The sequence below is a fragment of the Colossoma macropomum genome, unplaced genomic scaffold (genome assembly GCF_904425465.1).
Source record: "Colossoma macropomum unplaced genomic scaffold, Colossoma_macropomum, whole genome shotgun sequence".
Taxonomy (NCBI): Eukaryota; Metazoa; Chordata; class Actinopteri; order Characiformes; family Serrasalmidae; genus Colossoma; species Colossoma macropomum.
In genome coordinates, this window is record NW_023494800.1 from 19,481,612 (window position 1) to 19,504,030 (window position 22,419).

The 22,419-nt window shown below is 39.4% G+C and overlaps 2 protein-coding genes across 5 annotated transcripts; one reads left to right on the forward strand and one right to left on the reverse strand.

Moving 5' to 3' along the window:
- The first annotated feature begins 1,753 nt into the window (after positions 1-1,753).
- On the forward strand, positions 1,754-14,319 carry si:dkeyp-50d11.2 (calpain-1 catalytic subunit). Of its 4 annotated transcripts, XM_036588124.1 has the most exons (23): positions 1,754-1,822; positions 1,963-2,135; positions 4,695-4,982; positions 5,192-5,261; positions 5,459-5,577; positions 7,455-7,588; positions 7,695-7,863; positions 7,967-8,050; positions 8,125-8,210; positions 8,650-8,724; positions 8,844-9,004; positions 9,158-9,318; positions 9,718-9,729; positions 9,945-10,156; positions 11,414-11,453; positions 11,566-11,631; positions 11,747-11,804; positions 12,380-12,444; positions 12,566-12,634; positions 12,835-12,913; positions 13,015-13,131; positions 13,756-13,814; positions 13,907-14,319. In XM_036588124.1, exons 3-23 carry the CDS (start codon positions 4,731-4,733, stop codon positions 13,931-13,933), a joined length of 2,115 nt encoding a protein of 704 aa, XP_036444017.1. In that variant the 5' UTR covers positions 1,754-1,822; positions 1,963-2,135; positions 4,695-4,730; the 3' UTR covers positions 13,934-14,319. The 4 variants fall into 4 exon arrangements, with proteins under 4 accessions (XP_036444017.1, XP_036444015.1, XP_036444016.1 ...); XM_036588122.1 differs by having other exon boundaries at positions 1,765-2,135; XM_036588123.1 differs by having other exon boundaries at positions 1,765-2,131.
- On the reverse strand, positions 13,954-21,514 carry bbs1 (Bardet-Biedl syndrome 1). The gene is made up of 18 exons (XM_036588126.1): positions 21,377-21,514; positions 20,777-20,853; positions 20,619-20,653; positions 20,147-20,419; positions 19,698-19,744; positions 19,557-19,595; positions 19,361-19,433; positions 19,156-19,287; positions 18,882-18,988; positions 17,961-18,081; positions 17,630-17,788; positions 17,433-17,502; positions 17,041-17,199; positions 16,716-16,849; positions 16,480-16,614; positions 16,274-16,360; positions 15,717-16,119; positions 13,954-14,058 (listed from the first exon to the last, which is right to left on the reverse strand). The coding sequence occupies exons 1-17, from the start codon at positions 21,406-21,408 to the stop codon at positions 16,033-16,035; spliced, it is 1,767 nt and encodes a 588-aa protein (XP_036444019.1). The 5' UTR covers positions 21,409-21,514; the 3' UTR covers positions 13,954-14,058; positions 15,717-16,032.
- Between the last annotated feature and the right edge of the window lie 905 nt (positions 21,515-22,419).

Genomic DNA, 22,419 nt, shown 5'->3' on the forward strand with positions numbered 1-22,419 from the left:
AATGCTGTCAGGTGACAGTCATGCTGCTGCAGCTCCCTGCTGCTCCCTGGTGTGGAAAATATGAAATAATCCAGCCTTTTATCCAGTAATAATACTATGAGTATTATTTTGGCAGATTTGAGTGTTGTTGAGATTGTGAAATTGTATTATTACTAAATTACATTTCCAAGACAAAAATCTTTGGCTTTTTCCTCCTTACATTTTCAATTAGACCTTCAATTCACAAATTCACACAAGTTCCTCTCTCTCTCTCTCTCTCTCTCTCTCTCTATATATATATATATATATATATATATATATTTATATATATGTGTGTGTGTATAAAGAGAGAGAGAGAGAGAGAGATTGAGTCCCATAAACTCAAGCACATAGCCATGCAGTCTGTCTTTACAAGCATTTGTGAAAGAATTGGTCGTTCTAAAGAGCTCACTGAATTGAGTGTGGTACAGTAACAGGATGCCACCATTGCAATAAGTCAGTTTGCGAATTTTTTTCCCTCCTAGATATTCCACAATCAACTGTGAGTGATATTATTAAAAAGTGGAAGCGATTAGGAACCACAGCAACTTAGCCACAAAATGGAAGATCACATGAGGTTACAGAGCGGAGTTGGCGAGTGCTGAGGCACATAGTGCGTAAGAGTTACCACTGCTATGCTGACTCAATACCTGCAGAGATCCAAACCTTCTCTGGTATTAACATCGGCACAAAAACTGTATGCTGGGAGCTTCATGGCATGGGTTTCCATGGCCGAGCAGCTGCATGCAAGCCTTACATCACCAAGCATAATGCCAAGCTTCGGATGGAGTGATGTAAAACACGCTGCCACTGGACTCTGGAGCAGTGGAAATGTGTTTTGTGGAGTGACTAATCACGCTTCTCTATCTGGCAGTCTGATGGACATATCTGCTTTTGGCGAATGAACATTACCTGCCTGACTGCAGTGTGCTAACTGCAGTTGCTTTGGTGGAGGAAAGATAATGCTATGGGGTGTTTAATGCTAAACACCTCAGTGTCTCTGCTGGACTGAGAATAGTCCATCAACCAAAAATAACCAGCCCTGTGGGTAGCGTCCTGTGACCACTGATGAAGGACTAGAGGATGACCAACACAAACTGTGTAGCAGCAGATGAGCTATCGTCTTTGACTTTACATCTACAAGGTGGACTGATAAGGTAGGAGTGTCTAATAGAGTGGACAGTGAGTGGACACAGTGTTTAAAAACTCCAGCAGCACTGCTGTGTCTGATCCACTCATACCAGCACAACACACACTAACACACCACCACCACGTCAGTGTTACTGTAGTGCTGAGAATGATCCACCACCCAAATAGTATCTGCTCTGTGAGGGTCCATGGGGGTCCTAACCACTGAAGAACAGGGTAAAAGGGGGCTAACAAAGTATGCAGAGAAACAGATGGACTACAGTCTGTAATTGTAGAACTACAAAGTGCACCTATATAGTAAATGGAGCTGATAAAATGGACAATGAACGTAGAAACAAGGAGGTGCTCATGATGTTATGCCTGATCGGTATATAAATGAGGACCGGTACCCTGATTTTGTTTGAAATAGAGCATGAACAGGCCGGAAAAATGTGAAAAAACTCCCCCTCGTGCCCAGTGGTTTATACTGTTTTTGAAGGTCCGTTGCTTTCCTGCACTGACACTCATTTGCCGCTAGATGGAAGCAAAAGCTCAAAGTTAGTCTTTGTTATTAGAGCTCTGCGGTTCAGCTCTCAGCGTAAAGGCTGTAAACGGCGTTACAGCAGCAGCTGCGACAGTACGTTATGCTGGTCAGAAGGAAAAGGGGAACCATAGCGTAAGATCTTCCATGAAGAAACACTACGCGTTTATAGCTTAAACCGACGTTTACTTAATTTTTTATATACTGCGAAAAAACCGTAGTGAAGAATTGTGTCAGTTGTTGAGTGTTTGATTTGAAGCTTTTGCCTCGTGCAGAGATCACAATAACTGGAAGCTCGCACCCCACACAGTGAGTGTGTTAGTGCTGGTCAGAGGGACAGCTATGGCTAATTCAAGAATAAGCTAAAAGATTTATAGAGAAAACCCTGAGGAAGATTTCACCTTTGACTGGTGCTATAAAGAGAAGGAGAATACCGGCACCAGAGTAGGTAAACGTTCTTCAACATATTATTATACTATTGTTTTCTATATTTACACTTTGTCCTTAGACTTTCACAGGGGAAATTATTTACCTAGTCTGATTAACTGAATTGTACATTGTACAGGTGGCACGGACTGATATCTCTCCTTCAAAAACTACTTGCTATTTTTAATTGAAGCACTTCACTTAAGATGAGCATCTATAAGTAGCAATATTGTTGCAGTATTAAATATCATCATGATCATGATCCAAATTCAGTTACTTGTGTTACACAGCCTTACACTATAGCTTGCATCTCCACTGATATAAATACCAACAGGGCTAGCTTCTAATATTACCTAATAACTTATAATAATAACTAGATTCTGCACAAGTGACATGTAACACTGTTAACATCCAGTGGTTCTCTGCATTAATTTGGTTGGAAAACAAAATATTGTCAAACAGGCACACTGGCATCATTCCTCTGGACAAGCTCATCATTTTTCTCTCTACCGGAGTGTAGATCTAACGTACCGGAGTGTGAGAACTACAGTTGCATGTGTCCTAACATCCTTTGTCAGGATTCCATATATAATATTTCCGTGTGGTGTTTTAAGTATGTATATGTAGTTAACAAGTTGGTAATGTTCTTTTTGTATAACACATAATTTATTGCAATATTTTCCACTGTATACATTTTTGAATGAATCATAGATCAGAATGATTGTAAAAGGGAATGGTTAAAAGAAGCAATAAAAAAACTATTTGGCGCATAAATGAGAAAGAAAGAATGCTAATTTGAATCATATTGGTGTATATTTAAATGCTTACAGATCTCCATTTATCGGCCCAAGGCTAGCTTAAACTACTCAAGCATTCTACAAAACTCTATTCCCAATAACGGTAGGACAGTAGGCTATGTGAAATGCTAATAAAACAGGAAGCGGTGATTAGTAAATCATGTTTGACCTGTATTAAATGAAAAATAGTACAAAAACATGATATTGTTTTACACTATGGACATTTTGTTTGATAAATATAATCTCATTCCAAGTTTGATGCCAGCAACATGTTCCAAAAAAGTTGAAACAAGAACATGTTCATCACTTTTTGAACGTGGCTTGGCATTATCATGTTGAAATAAGCTAAGTTGAATTTTTTATGCTGGTAACGGTCTGGATGGTGATTGTCTTTTTTGGGTCAACGTCATGGGCATCTATTGATGGTTTTTGGCATTGCTGTTTATGCACAACGATTTCTCTGGATTCCCTGAATCTTTTGATGATGTTCTGCACCGTGGAGAGTGAAATATCTCAAATACTTGCTCTCCCATTTTTGAGGAACAGTTCTTAAACTGTTTTATTCAAACACACATTTTTTGATAAGCTTCGACCCATCCTTGCTCGTAAAGGACTAGACCAGAGGTCAGCATCCCAAGAGGAGCCATTTTGTCCTTTCAGCAAAAATCAAACCACCTTGGGAGCCGCAACATTTTATGTCCATTTTACCATCTTGGCTGTAAATATGTCTTAGCATGTGCTAATGTGTTAGTATAGGCTAACAAATTTAATATAAACAAAAACGCAGACTTACTTCACTCTGCTTTAAGCTTTAGCTCAGCTATAGTCGCTTTTCTTGCATCTCTGACAGGAAACATTTCCAAAAGTAGAATAGTTTTTTGTAAAATGTCTCTCAACATTCGATTTTTTAAATGGCCGAAGTCTGCTTCTCATTCGCCAGCTTCTTGTTCGAACCATATAAGGTGGGATGGGAAAGTTTGAATGAGAATCTGACTTCAGCTTCGTGACTTTTTAGTGTTTGACAGTTTCTCGATGCAGATTAAACTTATAAGGAAACCAGGTGGAGTGATTATAAACGCAAATAAGTCCATTCATCTCCAAATTATCCTTGTTCGTCTTAAATCTTTTTCTTTGCCATTTCATTTGCTACTAGCTAAGTGAGTTTGTTATCTGCGTTGCAATGTGACCAGCAGTCTGCGCGCCAACCTTCAGGGTTAAAGGGTGAATTAGCAGTTATACATTAATTCCAACATTTAAGGCAGTTTTTTCCTAAAACTGTTAAACCAATCAGCAGAGCTTTATTTTACTGCAAAGTTTTATTTTATTTTTACTGAAAAATAGAATTCCACTGTAGCGCCACAACAGAGCAGTAAAAGAGGCTCCGGAGCCGCATGTTGCCGACCACTGGACTAGGCCTTTCCTGGAATGCTCCTTTTATATCCAAGCATGATTAGAATGCCTGTTTAAGATGTTATTTAGTCCTAAATTTCCCCTCTCCCAGCTTTTTTGGAACATGTATAAGGCATCGATTTCCATACATATTTACAAAAAACAATAAAAAAGCAATGAAGTTACTAAGATAAAATATTAAATAACTTGTTTATAGCCTAATTTTATATGAAGTCTTTGACTGTCTCATAGTCTTGGGTGCATAAACCTATTCACTTTGTAAAGCACTTATTGAGGTTACTTTGTAAGGATCAAGAACAGCCTCTGTAAGAATGAAAGTATTATTACTATCTTATTATCACCAAAATACTTTGTTTTAACTGATCTCTCAACAGTTTCAGTGCTGTTCTGAAAGCAGAAAGTGTCAAAGTATGGAGCCCATATGTGCCACAGGTGTGGCTGCTCGACTGAGGAGTGAGTGGGACCGCAATGATGGTATTGGTCAGAATCACAGGGCTCTGAAGTTCTTGGGTCAGGACTTTGAGTCTCTTCGTGCCCACTGCCTTCAGAGCAGGTGTTTATTTGAGGATGAGACCTTCCCAGCCCAGCCCTCCTCACTAGGATTCAAGGAGCTGGCACCAGGCTCTGCCAAAACCAGAGGAGTCCGCTGGATGAGGCCCACGGTGAGAGCCTGTTATATCGAACTGTGACTCACACTTTCAGCTGTATCCTGCGCAATATAAAAATGCACTTTAATACTGTTGCTTTTTGGCACAGTTTAATGGTGACATACAAGTACGTGCAAGATCCTAAACCTAATTGTCAAGCAGCAGAGACGTTCCAGTCATGTCTGCGCCCTGTCTGACCCATAGGTGTTCTCTGTGCACTCCAGGAGTTCTGTTCTGACCCACACTTTATCGTAGATGGAGCCACTCGCACAGACATCTGCCAAGGAGCTTTAGGTACAGATAGTCTGCTCTGCAGCAAATTAAGGATGTATCAGGGGAACTGAAACCTCAGGCATAATTACATTTCTAATGATTGCAATTAGCAGAATTTTAATAATTACAGCCTTCATAGGTTTTCACAGGTCTAAGACTTTGGAGAACCTGCTTCTTTTTCATATTCATATGTTCCTGCATATTGCTTCCTCAATCAGGGGACTGTTGGCTACTGGCGGCCATTGCGTGCCTTACCCTGAACGAGCCTTTGCTGCATCGCGTGGTTCCTCATGGCCAGAGCTTCCACCACCAATATGCTGGAATCTTTCATTTTCAGGTACAACACGCTTAGTCACATCAAAAATCAACAAGATCTTAAACAAAAAAGCTTAGTATAAGTGTTAATACAATAATTCTGAGGCTTGGCAAGCAGTTCTGTGGGCACTATAAGATATTATATGTAATAGTTGAGAAAATTATGATTTTGTGAAAAGTCAGAACAGTTTTGCTGTTATATAACATGATAGCTGATCTATTACTCTTCTCTACCATTTCCTACGGCTCAGCAGGAAAACATATACAGCAATGCACCCCTCCCTCTCCGCTGTGCTAGCTATATTTACAGGAAATATTTATAGGGGAACAGATATCCTGTCTCCCTCAAAACACCCAGGCAAAGCAGGGTCAGCTCCCTGCTGGCAAATTCCAATAGCATTCACATGTCTACCTCGCAAGCCCATTTAGCCCATTTAGACTCAGTCATTCGGACAGCATTCACAGCATGGGTTGTGCACTGAGACTTGGAGCAAAGCCAATAGTGCAGGGATTATCAGGTGTAATTATGCTTAGGCAGGGAAAACATAATAGATTTAACAGAATTTGATGGTTATGACATTGAGAAGTAATGTCACATGACTAGTGCTGTGTCTACCTGTTTGAGTCAACCATGTTTGAGTCCTGTTTGAAGAAATCAAACAGCTATCAGCAGTAAAGCTTAGATTGTATGGGCTACACACCCTGCAGTGATTTGCCAGTCAGTGAGCTGTGGAGTGCAGTTACACTGCTGCAGACTGACACTGGGAAAATTGCCAAACCAGTGCAGCGAATTCATAGCATCCAATTTAAGACCAAAAGACTCTCTCTGAGATATACTGAGAGCTCAGTAACACTCACTGTCTCTGGAAGCCTAGTAACATGCTAATCTGGACAGTTTAATCATATATTGTAGCTGTTAACCATAGATTCGCAACCCTGGAGCCAGAGTTCCCCCCCCTGTCCTGTACATTTTAAGCATTTTCAAGCTGGCTATCGAGATTCTGTTTATGAGTGACAAACCATTGTGCATCTTCAAATACATGGGGATACTTGGATAATCGAAAGTTTAAAGTCGGTCTGTGAAAGATCTTTTTAGCAAGGTGCATGCTATCATGCCATTTTGTGCCCCTATATTAATGATGGATTGTCTCATCCTTTATCCATGTTTACAAAAAACATGGAAAATTAACCAAACCACATTTTAATTCCAGTGTAAAAGCATTTATAGAGAGTTTGGAGTGCATTCAGCAGCCAAGGAAATGTTAGTGTACTGTGAGGGTTATTTTTTTCAGCCAAACAGTTGAGGTGGTGTTAACACTTTAAGATGAGAAGTAGTAAGCTCTTAGAGTTTCCAGTTGTTATAAACACAGTATAGCACACCACTTCAAGCCACTTCAGCTCAGCAAGGGCTTGTTAACTGACTGATTAGTTGGATCAGGTGTGTTGGAAGCAGGGAAAACACAAATATGCAACACAGAATGAACTCTAGGACCAGGATTGGAAACCACTGCTTCAAACTATATGATACAAGCAGAAAATTCCAGATCAAATCAGAAAAAAGGAACATATCTGATCTGATTCTATAACAAGTTTAGCCTGAAATATTACAGAATTTCTTGTAGTGCAACTAAATACAAAGCAAGAGTAGGTCACATGATAATAGTAGCCACAAGTAGCCTAACATTAACATAAGAGCCACAAGTAGCCTAACATTAACATAAGAGCAACAAGTAGCCAGCTATTCAGCTAAGCAAATGTGTGAGAGCTGATATTGTATTGGCTGTGTCTCTGTGGTATCGGTATCAGTCAATACTTAGGTGGGTCAGGATAGGGAAAGAAAAAGTGGTATTGTGCCATCACTAACCATCAGTTTTATATCCTTTCTGTGTCATTTTGCAGTTTTGGCAGTTTGGGGACTGGGTGGATGTGGTGATTGATGACCGGCTGCCAGTGAGAGATGGAAAACTCCTATTTGTTCACTCAGCTGAAGGGGCGGAGTTCTGGAGTGCCCTGGCGGAGAAGGCATATGCAAAGTAAGAGAATTCACTCCAACACAACAAATACAGAGAATATTCAACCCAATATCAGAACTTCTTTTTTTTTAAGGTGGAAATGTGTTGTTATGTGTTTGTTTGGCAGATTAAACGGTTGTTATGAGGCACTCTCTGGAGGCTGCACCTCTGAAGGGTTTGAAGATTTCACTGGTGGGGTTACAGAAATGTATGAGCTCAAGAAAGCTCCACCAAACCTCTACAGCATCATCAGAAGAGCTGTAGAAAGAGGATCTCTAATGGGCTGCTCTATAGATGTGAGAGCACACAAGTTCATAACCTCTGTGAGATTAGCAATGCGTTAGCAATCATTTATAAAGACATGAAACTATTTATACAAAAAGTTTCCTTTGTTTTCAGATCACAAGCTTCTTTGACATGGAGGCTGTCACCTTTAAAAAGCTGGTGAAGGGCCATGCTTATTCTGTTACAGGAGTGGAGGAGGTGAGAAAAACATTTTTGGTACAACCAGTGATAGTTTACTCAGATTACTAATAACCCGGAACTCTGTTGGATAGGTGGAGTTTAAGGGAAACCTCACCAAGCTGATTCGCATACGAAACCCCTGGGGAGAGGTGGAGTGGACTGGAGCCTGGAGTGACGAGTGAGGATGAGGGATGAGGGAAGATGGAGTAGCACCTGGTTGATTACTGTAGATAATAATTTCTCTGTACTTAGAATGGAACAGAAGACTTATTGACTTAAAGGATCATTCTGGCCTAAAAGTTCCATTTAATATGTAATTTGTCATGTTATGTAGTCACTATTTAGTATTCCATAGAGCAACATTGCATTCCTCAGCCTCATCAGTTTGACAGAATTTACAATTTTATATTCTTTTTGTGTTTTTGTCTGTCAATATTCTCTCACTACAGTACTCAGCATGCATTACGCAAGTGCATCTCACAACTATTGGGACGCTGCGGATAGAGACTAGGTTAAAAAATGCTGCCGTATTCTTTAATCAAAACAGGAGAGGAAACAAAGACAAAAATGCAGGCGATTAATGTGTTAAACCACTCATTCTGTTTGGTCCCATTTAGCTCAAAAGAGTGGAGTGGAATCGACCCTGCCATTAAATCCCGTCTGCACAATTGCTGTGAAGATGGAGAGTTCTGGTGCGGTATCAGTGTTTAATTATGCCATAGTAAATTAATACAAACTACCTTTTTAGAACGTTGTCATTATTTAGATTCTCTTTCTCTGCTCTTCTCTGACTCACCGACACTCAAAACAGGATGTCATTCAGAGATTTTATGAAGGAGTTCAGCAGGCTGGAGATTTGTAATCTGACAGCAGATGCACTGCTAAGCAGTGAGCTGAAGAAGTGGAATTCATCTCTCTACACTGGAGAGTGGAGGAGAGGCAGCACAGCTGGGGGTTGCAGGAATTACCCGGGTACTGGAATCACTCATATTTATTATTTTTATTTATTCACATTAGTTGATCTGATGCACTCTTTATTGTTTTAGAAGAGATTCCAGACAAGAGATACTCTCAGGCTTCCATATTTCCCATGTACTCATATTTCATATTTTTCTATTCATACAGCGACCTTTTGGATCAATCCCCAGTATAAAATCATGCTTAAGGACCCAGATATTGAGGGCCAAGATGGCTGCAGTTTCCTGGTGGCACTAATGCAGAAGGATCGACGACGGTTACGCAAGGAGGGCAAAGACATGGAAACGATTGGATTTGCCATTTATGAGGTAAATGGTTAATTTGCCTCTTATAAGATGACATAAGGGAAGTGTGGGGAATTCCCTTAACTAAGACACTAGTGGGCAGATTTACTGAGAGAGGTGCTAATTACCTACAGTCTACCAAGGGCTGCCCAACACAGGTTCAGGTTCAGGTGATAAAATTACTGATTTATCTTCTGAATGGTTTAATAGCAGACATGTTATATTAGGTGTGTTCAAGCAGAGAAATTAATTAATTATCTGGAAAAATGGCACTACAGCATGGGCCAGCCCACTCTTTACATATTGAATAAAAAAATTGGAGATTGGAGATTCAGGTTTTATGTGTTTGCTACAAATGGGCTGGTGGGGGTAAGTACATGTGCAGTTCTGTCCTCCTAATTTCCATTTTTGAATAATTTCCAGGTTCCCAAAGAGGTATGGGATGGGCATCCATCTGTGTATCATTAATGAAACTAAATCTGATCTAGGGTGAGCTGTTCTTAATGCTGCCCGTCAGGTCAGTGTCTGCTCTCCTCTGGCCTGGTTATCAGGTTTGAGTTTATACTGCAAGGCATGCTAGTGCACACAGCATAAATGGTGAGACATTACCTTACAACAGTTCCTCATAGTGTTCTCTGTGTTCTCTGCAGTATATGGGCAGAGTGGGCGTGCATCTGAAGCGCGATTTCTTCCTCACACACATGTCCAGCGCTCGCTCTGAGCTCTTCATCAACCTGCGGGAGGTGAGCTCGCGTTTCTGCCTGCCTGCAGGAGAGTACATCGTCATCCCCTCCACCTTCGAGCCTCAGAAAGAGGGTGATTTTGTGCTGAGGGTCTTCTCTGAAAAAGCTGCTGACTCACAGTGAGGACTTTCAGTCATTCATTCTGTTAAACTGTTAGAGCAGTATAATGATGTTATTATGTTTATTACGTTATTATGTTTCACAAGCCCAGTCCTGGACCCCCTTGCTCTGGATAGCTATGTTGTTTTTTTGTGTCTAGCACATCTGAGTCATGTTATTAGATAAGTGTCCACCCCTTTTTGAGGTAAATCAAGTTTCTTAGAGCAGGAGAAGCATGTGGTACATTGCAGAGGGGGGACTTCAGGACTGGTGTTGGGAAACACTGCCCTACATACACGTCATTCTACCACTGCGGTGGCAAACAGGGGATGAATAGTGACAAGTAATTTTATTGTAAATTGTAGTCTTTATATTGAACAACATCAATAAAGTTGTAACAGCAGTGACTGTAACACCGCTGACAAAATAGCTAAATCCTGAGCTTTTCTAAAATATAGTCTGCTGCCTATTTAGTGTGTAGAACATTACAAATACTGCATTCAACTTTAAATTTAAATTAAAAAAAAAATTAAATCACTTAATGTTTCACCACTGACACAGTCCTTTTGCGAAGGTGTCAGTATTTTTAACCATATTTATCAGAAATGTAAAGAGATTTCACTAACCATGGACTTCTCAGAGTTAATCCCTCTTCCTCTGAGATATCAATACAAGAAGTCTCAAAAAGACCTTGCTGTTTTTTTTAACGACACCACTAACACTGTATGACATATGTTTCTGTAACACCACTGACAAAAATCCTGGAACAAAGTAACATTCTATATATATATATATATATATATATAAAATATTTATATATATATATATATATATATTTATTTTTTTTACCCTATTTTCCCCCCAATCACACACGACGCTATCAATGCTAGGAGGGTGAAGGCTAACACAGGCTTCCTCCGAGACCTGTGAAACCAGCCACCGCTTCTTTTCGAGCTCCCGCTGACGCAACGTCATTGGACAGCCGAGCGCGCTATTTAGGAATAGAACAAAGAATACACAGACATCCACTTTCTGTGTTTTATTTCTGTTTTGAGCTCATTTTGGCTTCAAAGGACACCATTTGCCACCACAATGGTAGAATGACTCATACACAAAAATAGGACTTTTGGCTTTGCTTAACCTTAACAAGAAGTATGTTTGTACAGATGAATAATTATTATGGTCAGACAGTAAGCCTGTTTGAAAAATGTATTCACTGAGGAAAAGGGGCAGAATGACAAACCTGACAATAAACCCACACTGTCTTTGTAATGAAGGGAACTAGATGATGAGCTTTCTGCTGACATACCAGAGGAGGTACGTGCCAGACACTGCAAAGGTGTTTTCATGCTAGCTCAACACACAAATAGTCCAGCATGCAAATGTGTGGTCATGCTCAAAAGTGCTCAGGATTTTTTCACTACTTCAGGATGTGCTGCCAGAGAGTGAGATTGATGAAGGCTTCAAGGCCCTTTTTACCAAGCTTGCTGGAAAGGTGAGAAGGAAGGAGAAAGTATCATCATGATGCTGTTCAGTTTCTCACAGATATATCATGACATTAATATGGCACATTTATTTTCTTCTCTGACTCTCCGTCTCTTGGCTTGCAGGACATGGAGATCGATGTGCCGAAGCTGCAGATGATTCTGAACCGCGTCGTAAGCAAACGTAAGAATATACAGTCATATGCAAAAGTTTGGGCGTCCCAGACCAATTACATTTTGTTGATTTTATAAGTGAAAATATGTTACCGTATCCTCTACAGAGAACACACTTTTGCCCATTTAAAACACAATACTGTTTATTTACTGAATTTAGCATATTAATTTTATTTTTATTTTTAATAAAAGTTATGGTATAGTTTGCCTGTGCAAAAGTTATGGTATAGTTTGTTTTTTTGTGTTATTTTTTTCAATATGTTAAACTCAGCAAAGAATATAAATTTGAAAATATGAAAAATATCACATTTAGGTTTGTTCACTTTTAGAGGATGTGATTACTTATTTTCATTTAGAAAGTCAGCAAAACGTAATTTTATCGACGGTGTTCAAACTTCTGCATATGACCAAAAGAACAACTTAGCTCAAGAGCCCTCAATACACAATAATCTTCATATTTGCACCTCTTTTACTATATATCACAAGCACAGTATCATATACAAAGTCTTACAGAACCTAATTTACTAGTAATTTCTTTAAAGGAAACCCTCATAACTGAGCTAATTATCCCTCTTATTTTCACAGATAAGGATCTAAAAACTGACGGATTTCAAAAGGAGGCTTGTAGAAGCATGATCAACCTTATGGATGTATCCTTCAGCTTCTCATCACTTAAGCATACGTTTACACCTATTTCTTTGAGCATTTCCCAAGCAGAGGCTCTCCTGTAGAGTGACCATCCTATGTTAAGCCTTAACATGGCCCATACAGACAACTGGCCGTGGACGGTTGGGTTTAACAGATTTTCATGTGCTTTGGGAGAAGATAAAGCGATATCTTGTAAGCGATTATTTAAACGTGTTTTTTGGTGTAGTTAATTCATGTTTAGAAATTCAGATTTATCTTTCACTGCTAACCCATCCTTTCAACTTACTCTTTTTGATGTTATTCTTTCATTTGCTTTGTGCCACACTTGTTGTTTGCATTTATTACTTTTCTCTTAAATGATATCATGTTGAAAATGACCCCACCCTCATTAGACTGTGTTTAGAAAGTTTGACTTGGACAAGTCTGGCACCATGAGCTCCTATGAAATGCGTCTGGCGCTGGAATCAGCAGGTATTGACACTTCAGCACGCATGAACTACACGACAGCTGTTTTCAGATATCATTAATTGTCTGATTGGTGTAATGTTACAAACTGTATAATTCCATGTCAGGCTTCAAGCTGACCAACCACTTGTTCCAGCTAATAATCCTGCGTTATGCTAAGCCAGACCTGAATGTGGACTTTGACAGCTTTGTGACCTGTCTGATCCGCCTGGAGAGCATGTTCAGTGAGTGGTCATAACGTTTTCTGTTTAGTCAGATCTAGGAATAGCAAGTAACACTTAAAACACATCAAAATGAAAAATTTAACCATTTCTAGATTTCTTGTAAAGATGCTTACTTGCCTTTTACAACAGTTCCATAGTAGTTAATAGATTAAGATTCATTGCTCATTTTAACTTTTTAAAATTAGAACTACTTTGGGGTAGATTTTTGAAAGGCTGTTTTTTTTTTTTATTGGCTCATGATGCAGAATGAACAAAGGCAAATAAGAAACCAAATATCTTCTTGCAGCCATATAACTGTTGTCTTCAAATCATCATCACAATGGAGAGAATGGATTACTCAAAAGACAGAAATCATTTGTCAGATAAGGAAAGGCTAAAAGCTAGTTAGTTACAGTTTGGTTCTTTTTTCTGGCTGAAGGGTAATTCTATCACTTCAACATCCTAGTAACCTCTATACCATAAACCCATTACTGATCCATGCATTAGAAGAATAGCTAACTATTCAGTTACGCATTATGCCTAAATTTAGCATAGATGTTTTGTTTCTGTGGATGCTGCATGTTATTAGAAACTCGCAATGTGAAAGAAACGGCCTCTTGTTTTGTCTCTTCTTCCACCCGACAGAGACATTTAAAACCATGGACACAGATGCAGATGGAGTGGTGTCCTTCAGTTTCTTCCAGGTTTGTCCTCTTGGTCATTTGTAATTAAATAAATAATAGCTTCGTCATCTTTCTGATATCTTTGCAACTTCTCTCCACCTCTCTTCTTCCAGTGGATCTCCCTTACCATGTTTACCTAGATGGATGTCTTTGTTCTTCACTTCAACCCTCACTTGTTTTCCATGCTTTTTTTCCTGTACTAAGTGCCTTTTCTCCACTTTGCACCTCTTCTTTTAACTTCTCCCTCTCTTTCTCTCAGCTGTACCTTTACGAAATACAGACTGCTATGAGTTGTACATTCAGGCAGTGTATCTAAAAGAGAGAAACCTTAATAAGAGAAGTTGGGTTATTAATCACTTTTGTAGCATAACTGGTGCCTATGTGTTACTGAATGCTTGTGCACTGCATTGCCTTAACTTCAACTGTTTCTTGGGTGCACCATTTGCACCAGTTTTCTAAATCGATTTAGATTTATACCAGTTGGGTGCACTTTTCTGCTCTGATTGTCTGAATTGCTTTCAAAAAGGTGACCTTTCTTCAAAATAAATAAAACTCAAGCCCATTGTTTGTCAGATTGCTCACTCATATTCATAGACAGGAATATGCTGTTGAGGTTTCTCATACCCTCTTTAGGGAAAACAGAAGTTAACCTAGTAAATGTACTGTACCGTGTGAACAGGTCATGGCAGCCTATAATGGTCTCTTTTATGCATGACACATTTCTGACAGTAGAAAAGGTAGTAGCCAGCTGTGTACGTGTACATACTGTCAAAGGATTTATAAATACATGCTCACAGTTACAATTTGGAACAGGCTGAGCTGAAAGCTGGGACTCAACATAGAATTCATTTGCTATAATTGTAAGGTAAATATCCTTAATGTTTTTTGCACTTAAGGGACAGGTAGACATATTTTATATATGTAGCCTTTTTACTCTTTATAGTGCAACATGGGCTATATTTAATGCCTAATACCCTTGGAGCAAACTAAAATGTAATGAGTGCAACTGCTCTTAATTTTGTGACTGCAAACTGGGTAAATATAAACCTCATTTTGGCTAGTTGCTGATATGGTGGAAAGCAGAGAGAGAAAGAAAAAATCTCTTTAGAGTAAGTGAAGTTCTGACAGAGTGAGTTCCAGATGCTGAAAAACAATTTGGTAAATCATGGTGAAGAAAATTAATGCAATGGAACTACCACAGGATCTGTGAAAGAACAAAAAGAGATATGTCCTCCATAGACAAAGCAAAAGACAATAAGAAGAAGAATTCACTGAGATCTTCCTATGTTTTAACTTAAATTTGTTCATGAAAAAGGTCTTAAGAAAGTCTGTCAGATTCCTGATGTGTTCCCTAAACCACAGAACTGTTCACAACTTTGTGCTCCTGTGTGTGTAGATTCTGTTCTTACCTAAGAACAAATCCCAAACAAGACAAATTCAGCTAATGTCAGAATCTTCATGAAAACCGCATAAGTGAGTTTTAAGTAGAAATTTCTTCTTAAGAACAGTTGGTGAATGAGGCCTTTTGTTTTTAATAACAAATCTGAAAGGACGTAATTCTCTGTTGGAATATTATTCAATTTCTTTGTGGTCTCACTATCTTCACCTTCTTAAAAACAGTGCTGCAGCCATTACACAAGTTATTGTATCAGGTGCGCTAAAACTTGCAGCTCAGCTGCAAACAGGTTCATCTGCACACAGGTTGATAAATCAGCCTCACAAACTTTCAGACAACTATACATGTCTAATAAAGAGCCAAGTAGGATTTGGCCATGATATGTATGTGAAACCATTCTCAGTCAACTATTAAAACTTCTCAATTTAAAAACATGACAGTGAGACAATATTATGGATAATTAATAATATATAATATACAAATATAAATATGACTACAACACTATTTACATAACAAAAAACACTTACATACATCCCTACATGGTCATCCATCAATCTACATGGTCTTTTACAATAAATGCATGAAACTTGCAGCAGTCAATCAGGTACTCCAAGGTTACTATGCCAAAACTCTGAGACCAGAGCTCTTTCTTCTTGACCTACGCTACGAATGGCTTCAATAGCTTTTAAGGACAGCACAAGCTTCTCTGATCACCTGCAGTCAATGGCTCTTCTTTCTGGGGTTGCACTGCAGCTGAGCTCTGCCCTTACAGGCTGCTGTGGGCACAGAGAGAATGGCTGTCTCATCAAGTAATGTCCATGCCCAGGCCAGCTGGTCTATGTCTCAGTTGAGAGCCAGCCCCTCACTCACAGGCATGTTAATGTGTGCAGTGAGGAGGGGAGCACTCTTCCCTTCTCTCAGCACAAACACCTGAAGTTAGAAAGAACAAGGGTAGCATATTAGTGTTTTTCTAAATGTACAATTTCCTTAGGATATTTAACTGAAGATCAAATCTTTATCAGGGCTTTCGATGCACAGTACAGAATGGACGCTTTGAAACGTTGCAGTAGAATTAAAATCTTACTTTTATGATGTCAGAGATGCCTTTATCACTCAGGCACTCCACAAATGTGTCGATGGGATAGTTCAGCCCTGGAACCAGTAGGGGGATCTACACACACACAGTGCAGCTGGCTGTAATTGGGCCCAGTTCCCCAGTTCTTACCCATTAAGTACATTAGCCACTAAAGAGAAATACGTGATGGTAACTGCAAAGGCAGCCAGGTTTACCTTAAAGAATGCTGTCCTCATGCTGTATAAATTTTCATCATACAGGAAACTGATGGCTAGATTCATTACAGGGCGGCAGGCTGCTGTGTTCTGGATGTTCAGAGTGAGTTTGAAGGATGGGCCTAAGCCTTGAACCTGAGTAAGGAGGAAAATTATTTGTACATACGTATATAAACAAACACACACTATCAGTAATGTATGAAGTAACTAGGGGAAACAAGGAAACGTGCACTTACCACTGCATTCATCTTGAGAGGTTCTGTCAAGCTTGCTGACATAGGAGTGAGGCTGGACTCCAGGGCTTTGACATAGGCCCTAGCTGCAGCTAGCCGCATCCTACTTAGGTCCATTTGGAAGGCCCTGTGCATGGCTGCACAAGCGTGGCAAGGCAATGTCATTTCATACAGTACACTAAAGACTTGTTTAATACTCAAGTATTAAACATTGCAGTAAATGAAGGCTCTGATGAACATACAAAACAGGGAAAGCAATTTTTCTGACTTTTAGGAACTCTTTCCTTAGCTGCTTCTGTTATCATGTGCTTAAAGCGGCTGTACATACCCACAGCATTCTCCCTTTCTCTCATGGTTTGGTCCACATAAAGCTTAGTTTTCTTAGGCACGTTGAGACGGATGCTTTGAGCTATCGGTGGGCCAGGGGCAGAATCCCTATCATCAAACACCGCTGTTCTCTTCAGGATCTTTACAATGAGGCCCCCTCCTGTATAACACAGGAAAGAATGCTTTATATGAGAATTACTATATCTGAAGAAGAATAAAACATGGTGGTATAGAAGCACAAAGTAAATAAAACAGGGTTAGCATGATGAAATTCAACAAAGAACAGGCAATGCTTAGGTTGTATTGTGATATTACAAATAGAAATAAGCTACTACCAATTCTAGTTTTACCAGCAGAGTCAAATGACAGGCTCGTTGACTGCAGCCTTGTTACCTTTAGTGGTCATAATTAAGGTGCCATCCTCTCGACCATAACGGCCAAAACAAATGCTGGTTACCACATCCTGCAAAAGCAAGATGTAAAACACATAATAAAAATCCAGTAATTTCTGGTTCAGTTACCTGGTCCTAAAATAGCCCAAAACAATTAGATCAGATGATATGGATATAGCATCATATCTTAAGTCTTACTGGTGTCTTGATGGTGCTGACTAAGTTCTTGTCCCGATACACGTGCACCTCGCAGTTGGCTAGACCCACAAGCACAGCCTGGAAGCCCCGTGTGGGCAGATCTAGCACTGCCATTGTGGTGATGGGGGCAGGCAGGTAGGTTGTCCACAGCTTCTTTCCCTTCAGGAGAGGAAAAACAGTCATATTGTTATCTTTACATGGCTTCTCTTAAAACCTTAGTACCACATCTGAAACATCTCCTGCATCTTCACATTAAATAATGTGTAATCATCTAAGAGACAGCAATGACTACACCACTATCTCAGTATATGTTTTGGTGAGGAGGTGAGACCTTCTGAGTGTAACCGTGCAGAGTTTCTTGAGCGCAGCCCACCACCACATTCTTCCCCATCCTTACGAGCCCAACGGGGTGAGAGGACAGCTCAATGCAGTACTTTGGTCTTGGGGAGTCCCTGTAAAAAAAAAAAAAAAGATTTGTAGCTATTTTTTTCATATATTGTATCATTCTGGTTATATAAAATCATCTGCAATGTATTATTTAGTCTACATTTACATCCTACATTTTTTTGGTCAAGAGAGGATAAATTAATGATAAAGATCATGATACAGCAGGCTCACAAGGCAGAACCATTTGCCAGCAGAAGCAGCTGTTAAAACTGCCACCGTGATATCCTTTCTGAGTTGCACAAGCTTTACATTATGCAACAAAAGTGAAATTTAGATTCATGCAAGTTTTAAGAAACAAAAGTATGAAGGTTCCACCATGTAAAGCCAGACTTATAGAGAACTGTTTGACTAGAAATGTCACTTTGAGTCTGAAAATGGCATGATACCACTTTTCCTATGCCAATACAGCTATTGGAACCTTACGTATCAGACAGTACCAATATCAGTCCAAAATCTTTTCTTTAAAAACTTTAAAATGAGCAAGCACTTAATTTAAGATGAGCATCTCAAAGCAGATATCACATCACACAATATGAATGTGAGCTATTTCAGGACAGATAAGATTGGACTGGACTAATTCTTTTTTTCCTTCCCATATCCGATTCAGCATTTTCTGCTGATATCCACCTGATATCTATACACATTGATACTGTCATACAACCTCTAGCCTAATGTAATGCATATTTTTCTTTAATGATATTGTTCATTGTATACTGTTGCTGATCAGATGAACATAAAGCTTTTTTGGGTAAATCCACACACATAAATACATACAAGAGCAGCACTGGCCTGACTGCGGACCTACCTTCGCAGTATGTAGATATTTCCATTGCGACAAGCTATGGTGATTCTGAACTCCACATCAAACTGACCAGTCACATCCATCAGTGTGGGGACACTGGGAAGGGACATCTGCAAGCAAATTTAAGTCAACTCAGAAGGGACTCACAAAACAAGAGATCAGACTTTATTACAGACTTCTAACAACTTCACATTGTTCTTTAAATTATGAAGATGAACACATTTCTGGACTTAATAACAGTTAATGTTATTAGCAGAATCAAAAGTGAGATGCTGACCTTTGCAAGAATGGTGAAGGCCTCTGGATCCAAAATGTAAACTTCTTGACTTTCTGTGCCGATCACCAGGCAGCTGACTGCGTCATCATCTGCCATGTTCTTCTTCAACGTCCCTACGCATGTAATAACCGTCTGAGAGCACACAAAACTATTAAACATGGTTACTATGTTTAGATACCTGTTTGTGTGGAGGTGCATGTCTCACCTGTCTGCGTATGGGCTGCTGTTTGTGAAGGTTAACATAAGCCTCCATATCCTGAGGTTCAAGCATGAGGAACCTGAAAATAATGTAATATTAAACTAAAAATGTCATAGACACTATCAGAAATGTAGAAACATACACACTGCATCTTTTAGAAATTGTACAAAACTATCATTAAGTTGATATAAGTCATTGTTACCGTAGTGATCTGACTGATAGTGGGATGTCAGCCTTATCCCTAGAGAACAAATGAGAAATAATGTTTTACAAATAGTGTCTGTTTATAGAGCAATTTGATAATAGTATAATGATAGCTATCCTGAACTCTTACAATACTCACCTTATACCTTCTAACATTTCTTTCAGTGTCATTGGATCAATCATATCCTTGAGGGAAAATTCAACAAGCAATTAACCATTAAATAAACCATTAACAATCCATACTAAATAAATTTGAGAATCAATTACAGAAAGAATTAGTATAATATTAATTAATATCATTTATAAGTCAACATGCCTAGCTTTGAGTACATGTATAATAACCATTTCTTAAAAAAAAGAAAAACTTTATGATTGCCAGTCCTATACCCAAAGATTAAACTTAAACAAATGCCACAAATTTAATGAACGGTATGAGACATCAATGGCAAAAGTGTCTGGTTTTATAAAACAGCATACTTCTCGCCCCACACCCTCGCAATCTTAAGCCCTACATGAATATTGCACAAGACTTTGCATGCACATGCACATAATTTAATCAGTCATTTTGATGAAAGTTGCATTTCCCACCTCTCTAGCCTGACTCCACACATCCTGCTCCAGGGGGTTGACCTCCAGAGTGGGCAGAGTGAACTTGAAGTAGGGACGCAAGTTCTTGTAGATGTAGATGAAAGGTCCGGAGGCTACAGCAATGGCAGGGGTGCGGGGCTCATGCTGGTCCATGAGGAAAGACACGAGGCCAGTGGGCAAATCCAACAGAGTGTTTTCACTCAGCAGTCCAGTGCCACGGTACACCTTCAGCTTCATGTTGCTTGCTCCTGTGCCCAGGTCGCCCACTACCAGCTATCACATTTAAACGCATACACATGTCAAATTAAATTACACAACTGTACATATGAATCATTCCAGTGCTTGTTCATAAAAATAGGGAAAATGAAAAGGAAATCTTTCAGATCTTCAAAATGCACACAAATGCACCATTTTGGTCACCATAGAGCATGCACCTACAAAAACAGAGGCAATATAGTTAACAGAGACTCACCTTGTTCTCACCATCTCCATGCAAGTCTGCCAAAGCTGAGAAAAACAAAACATGAAAATAAAGAGCCGCCTTTCATTTTAGAGTTGGTGATTACAGCATGTGTTTAAACAATTCCTTTAAAAGTTAAAAACTGTGATGTCATAGCGACCAGAACTCACCAATGCACGAAGAAAAAGTATATAGATTAGCAACTGGGTCGTAGTGTGCATCAAGCCATTTCGAACTGGACACTGCACTGTAAACAACAGAGTACCGTGACTTCAGACTTCAGAAGCAATTTTAGCTCGCAGCAGCAGTTTGACATCTCTTTGTAATTCACTGTCAGTCCTATGTTTAACTTCGCTGGCTGTGTTAATACTAGACAAGTTAAACGTGCGGCTTGAAAGTAGTGAACTTGCAACAATATAGTTTTATTCACAACATTAGCTCACAGCTAACAGCTCGCCCTGGTTTAACAGTTATAGCGTTAGCTAACTTACTAAGCGAAATGTCTCTTAAATAAACCACAATTTCAACAAAAAAAGTGCTAATCCACAAATCCAAACTCGCCGGCTAGTGAGTTCCAGTTAGCTCCCAATCTTATTTCTGACTCATAGCGATCTATGTAAATCGAAATTAACGGGCTAAACACGCTAGCTGGTTTATGACAACTGCTATTTTACCAGCTAGACAGTAGACTAGCTAGCTAGCCGAGCTAGCAAATATGTGTAACTAGGTTCTACATGCTCTGTAAACTCATATGTAAATCGCCTACTTACCTGTCTTTCATCTCCATAGGGACTGAAGACATACTAACGTATATTTTAAACACTAGCTTGAGTTTGAAGAGCAATGCTATCTATGATTTACTGAAGCCTCTCAGTAATCCTTAGATCGGCTTTCCCCGTTTCCATAGCAGCAGCGGGGAAGAGCTGCAACTAACGCGAGATCTAACGAGACTTGGCAGCGACCATCCCGGACGGTCGGCATGGAAATCCCGCCTGAGTGCGTCTGCAAGGGCACTATGGCTGCGTCCGAATAGTTGAATGAAACTTCCTCTCGTGTCTGCTTTCGTATTGTTTGTTTTTCAAGGTCTGTTTAATTTTTATGCGCCTCGTTATCTGCCTCAACTCTCTCTCTCTCCCAATGTGACATAGACGATGAGAAGGCGACGGCTCTGTCCGAATAGTTGAAAGAAACCTCCTTTTCTGTCAGGTTTGGCTGCGTTCCAAACCGCTTAATACCGCACTAAATAGTATATCAAAACACTGCACCACTGTTATTGCCACAGTATGGTATACATTGTATTGTATGTGGTTTTATATACAGCCCTTAAATTAGCCTGATAGCCATTTTATTTGTGAACCTAAAGATATGTTTTCTGTGTTTTATATGTAATATTCATATTGTTGAAATGGTTGTAAATACAAAATAGGTTTTCTTTCGCCGTTTTGCCGATTTTACCTCTGCTGTGAATGCATATTAAAAAATGTTTTAGGCCAAAACCTTATCTCAGAACTATTACACAAGACTTCACTGCTTCATAGTGCTAAACAGAACCATTTTCTTTGCTAAAGAACCCTTGAAGAACCTTCATCCATCCTTTTTAAGAGTGTAGGGGTTCAAACACCAGTAAAATACACCAACTGATATATACCAGCAAGCTAATAAACACCCATTTCACATATAGGATATAGGATACATAGCAACATCACCATCTCCTGGGCATTTTAGGAGTTAAGGAACCCACTTCTGTAAAGCTATATGCTTTCAGATATAAAAGATGAAGTTTTTTCCTTGCGGTTAACAATTTATAGTTTTT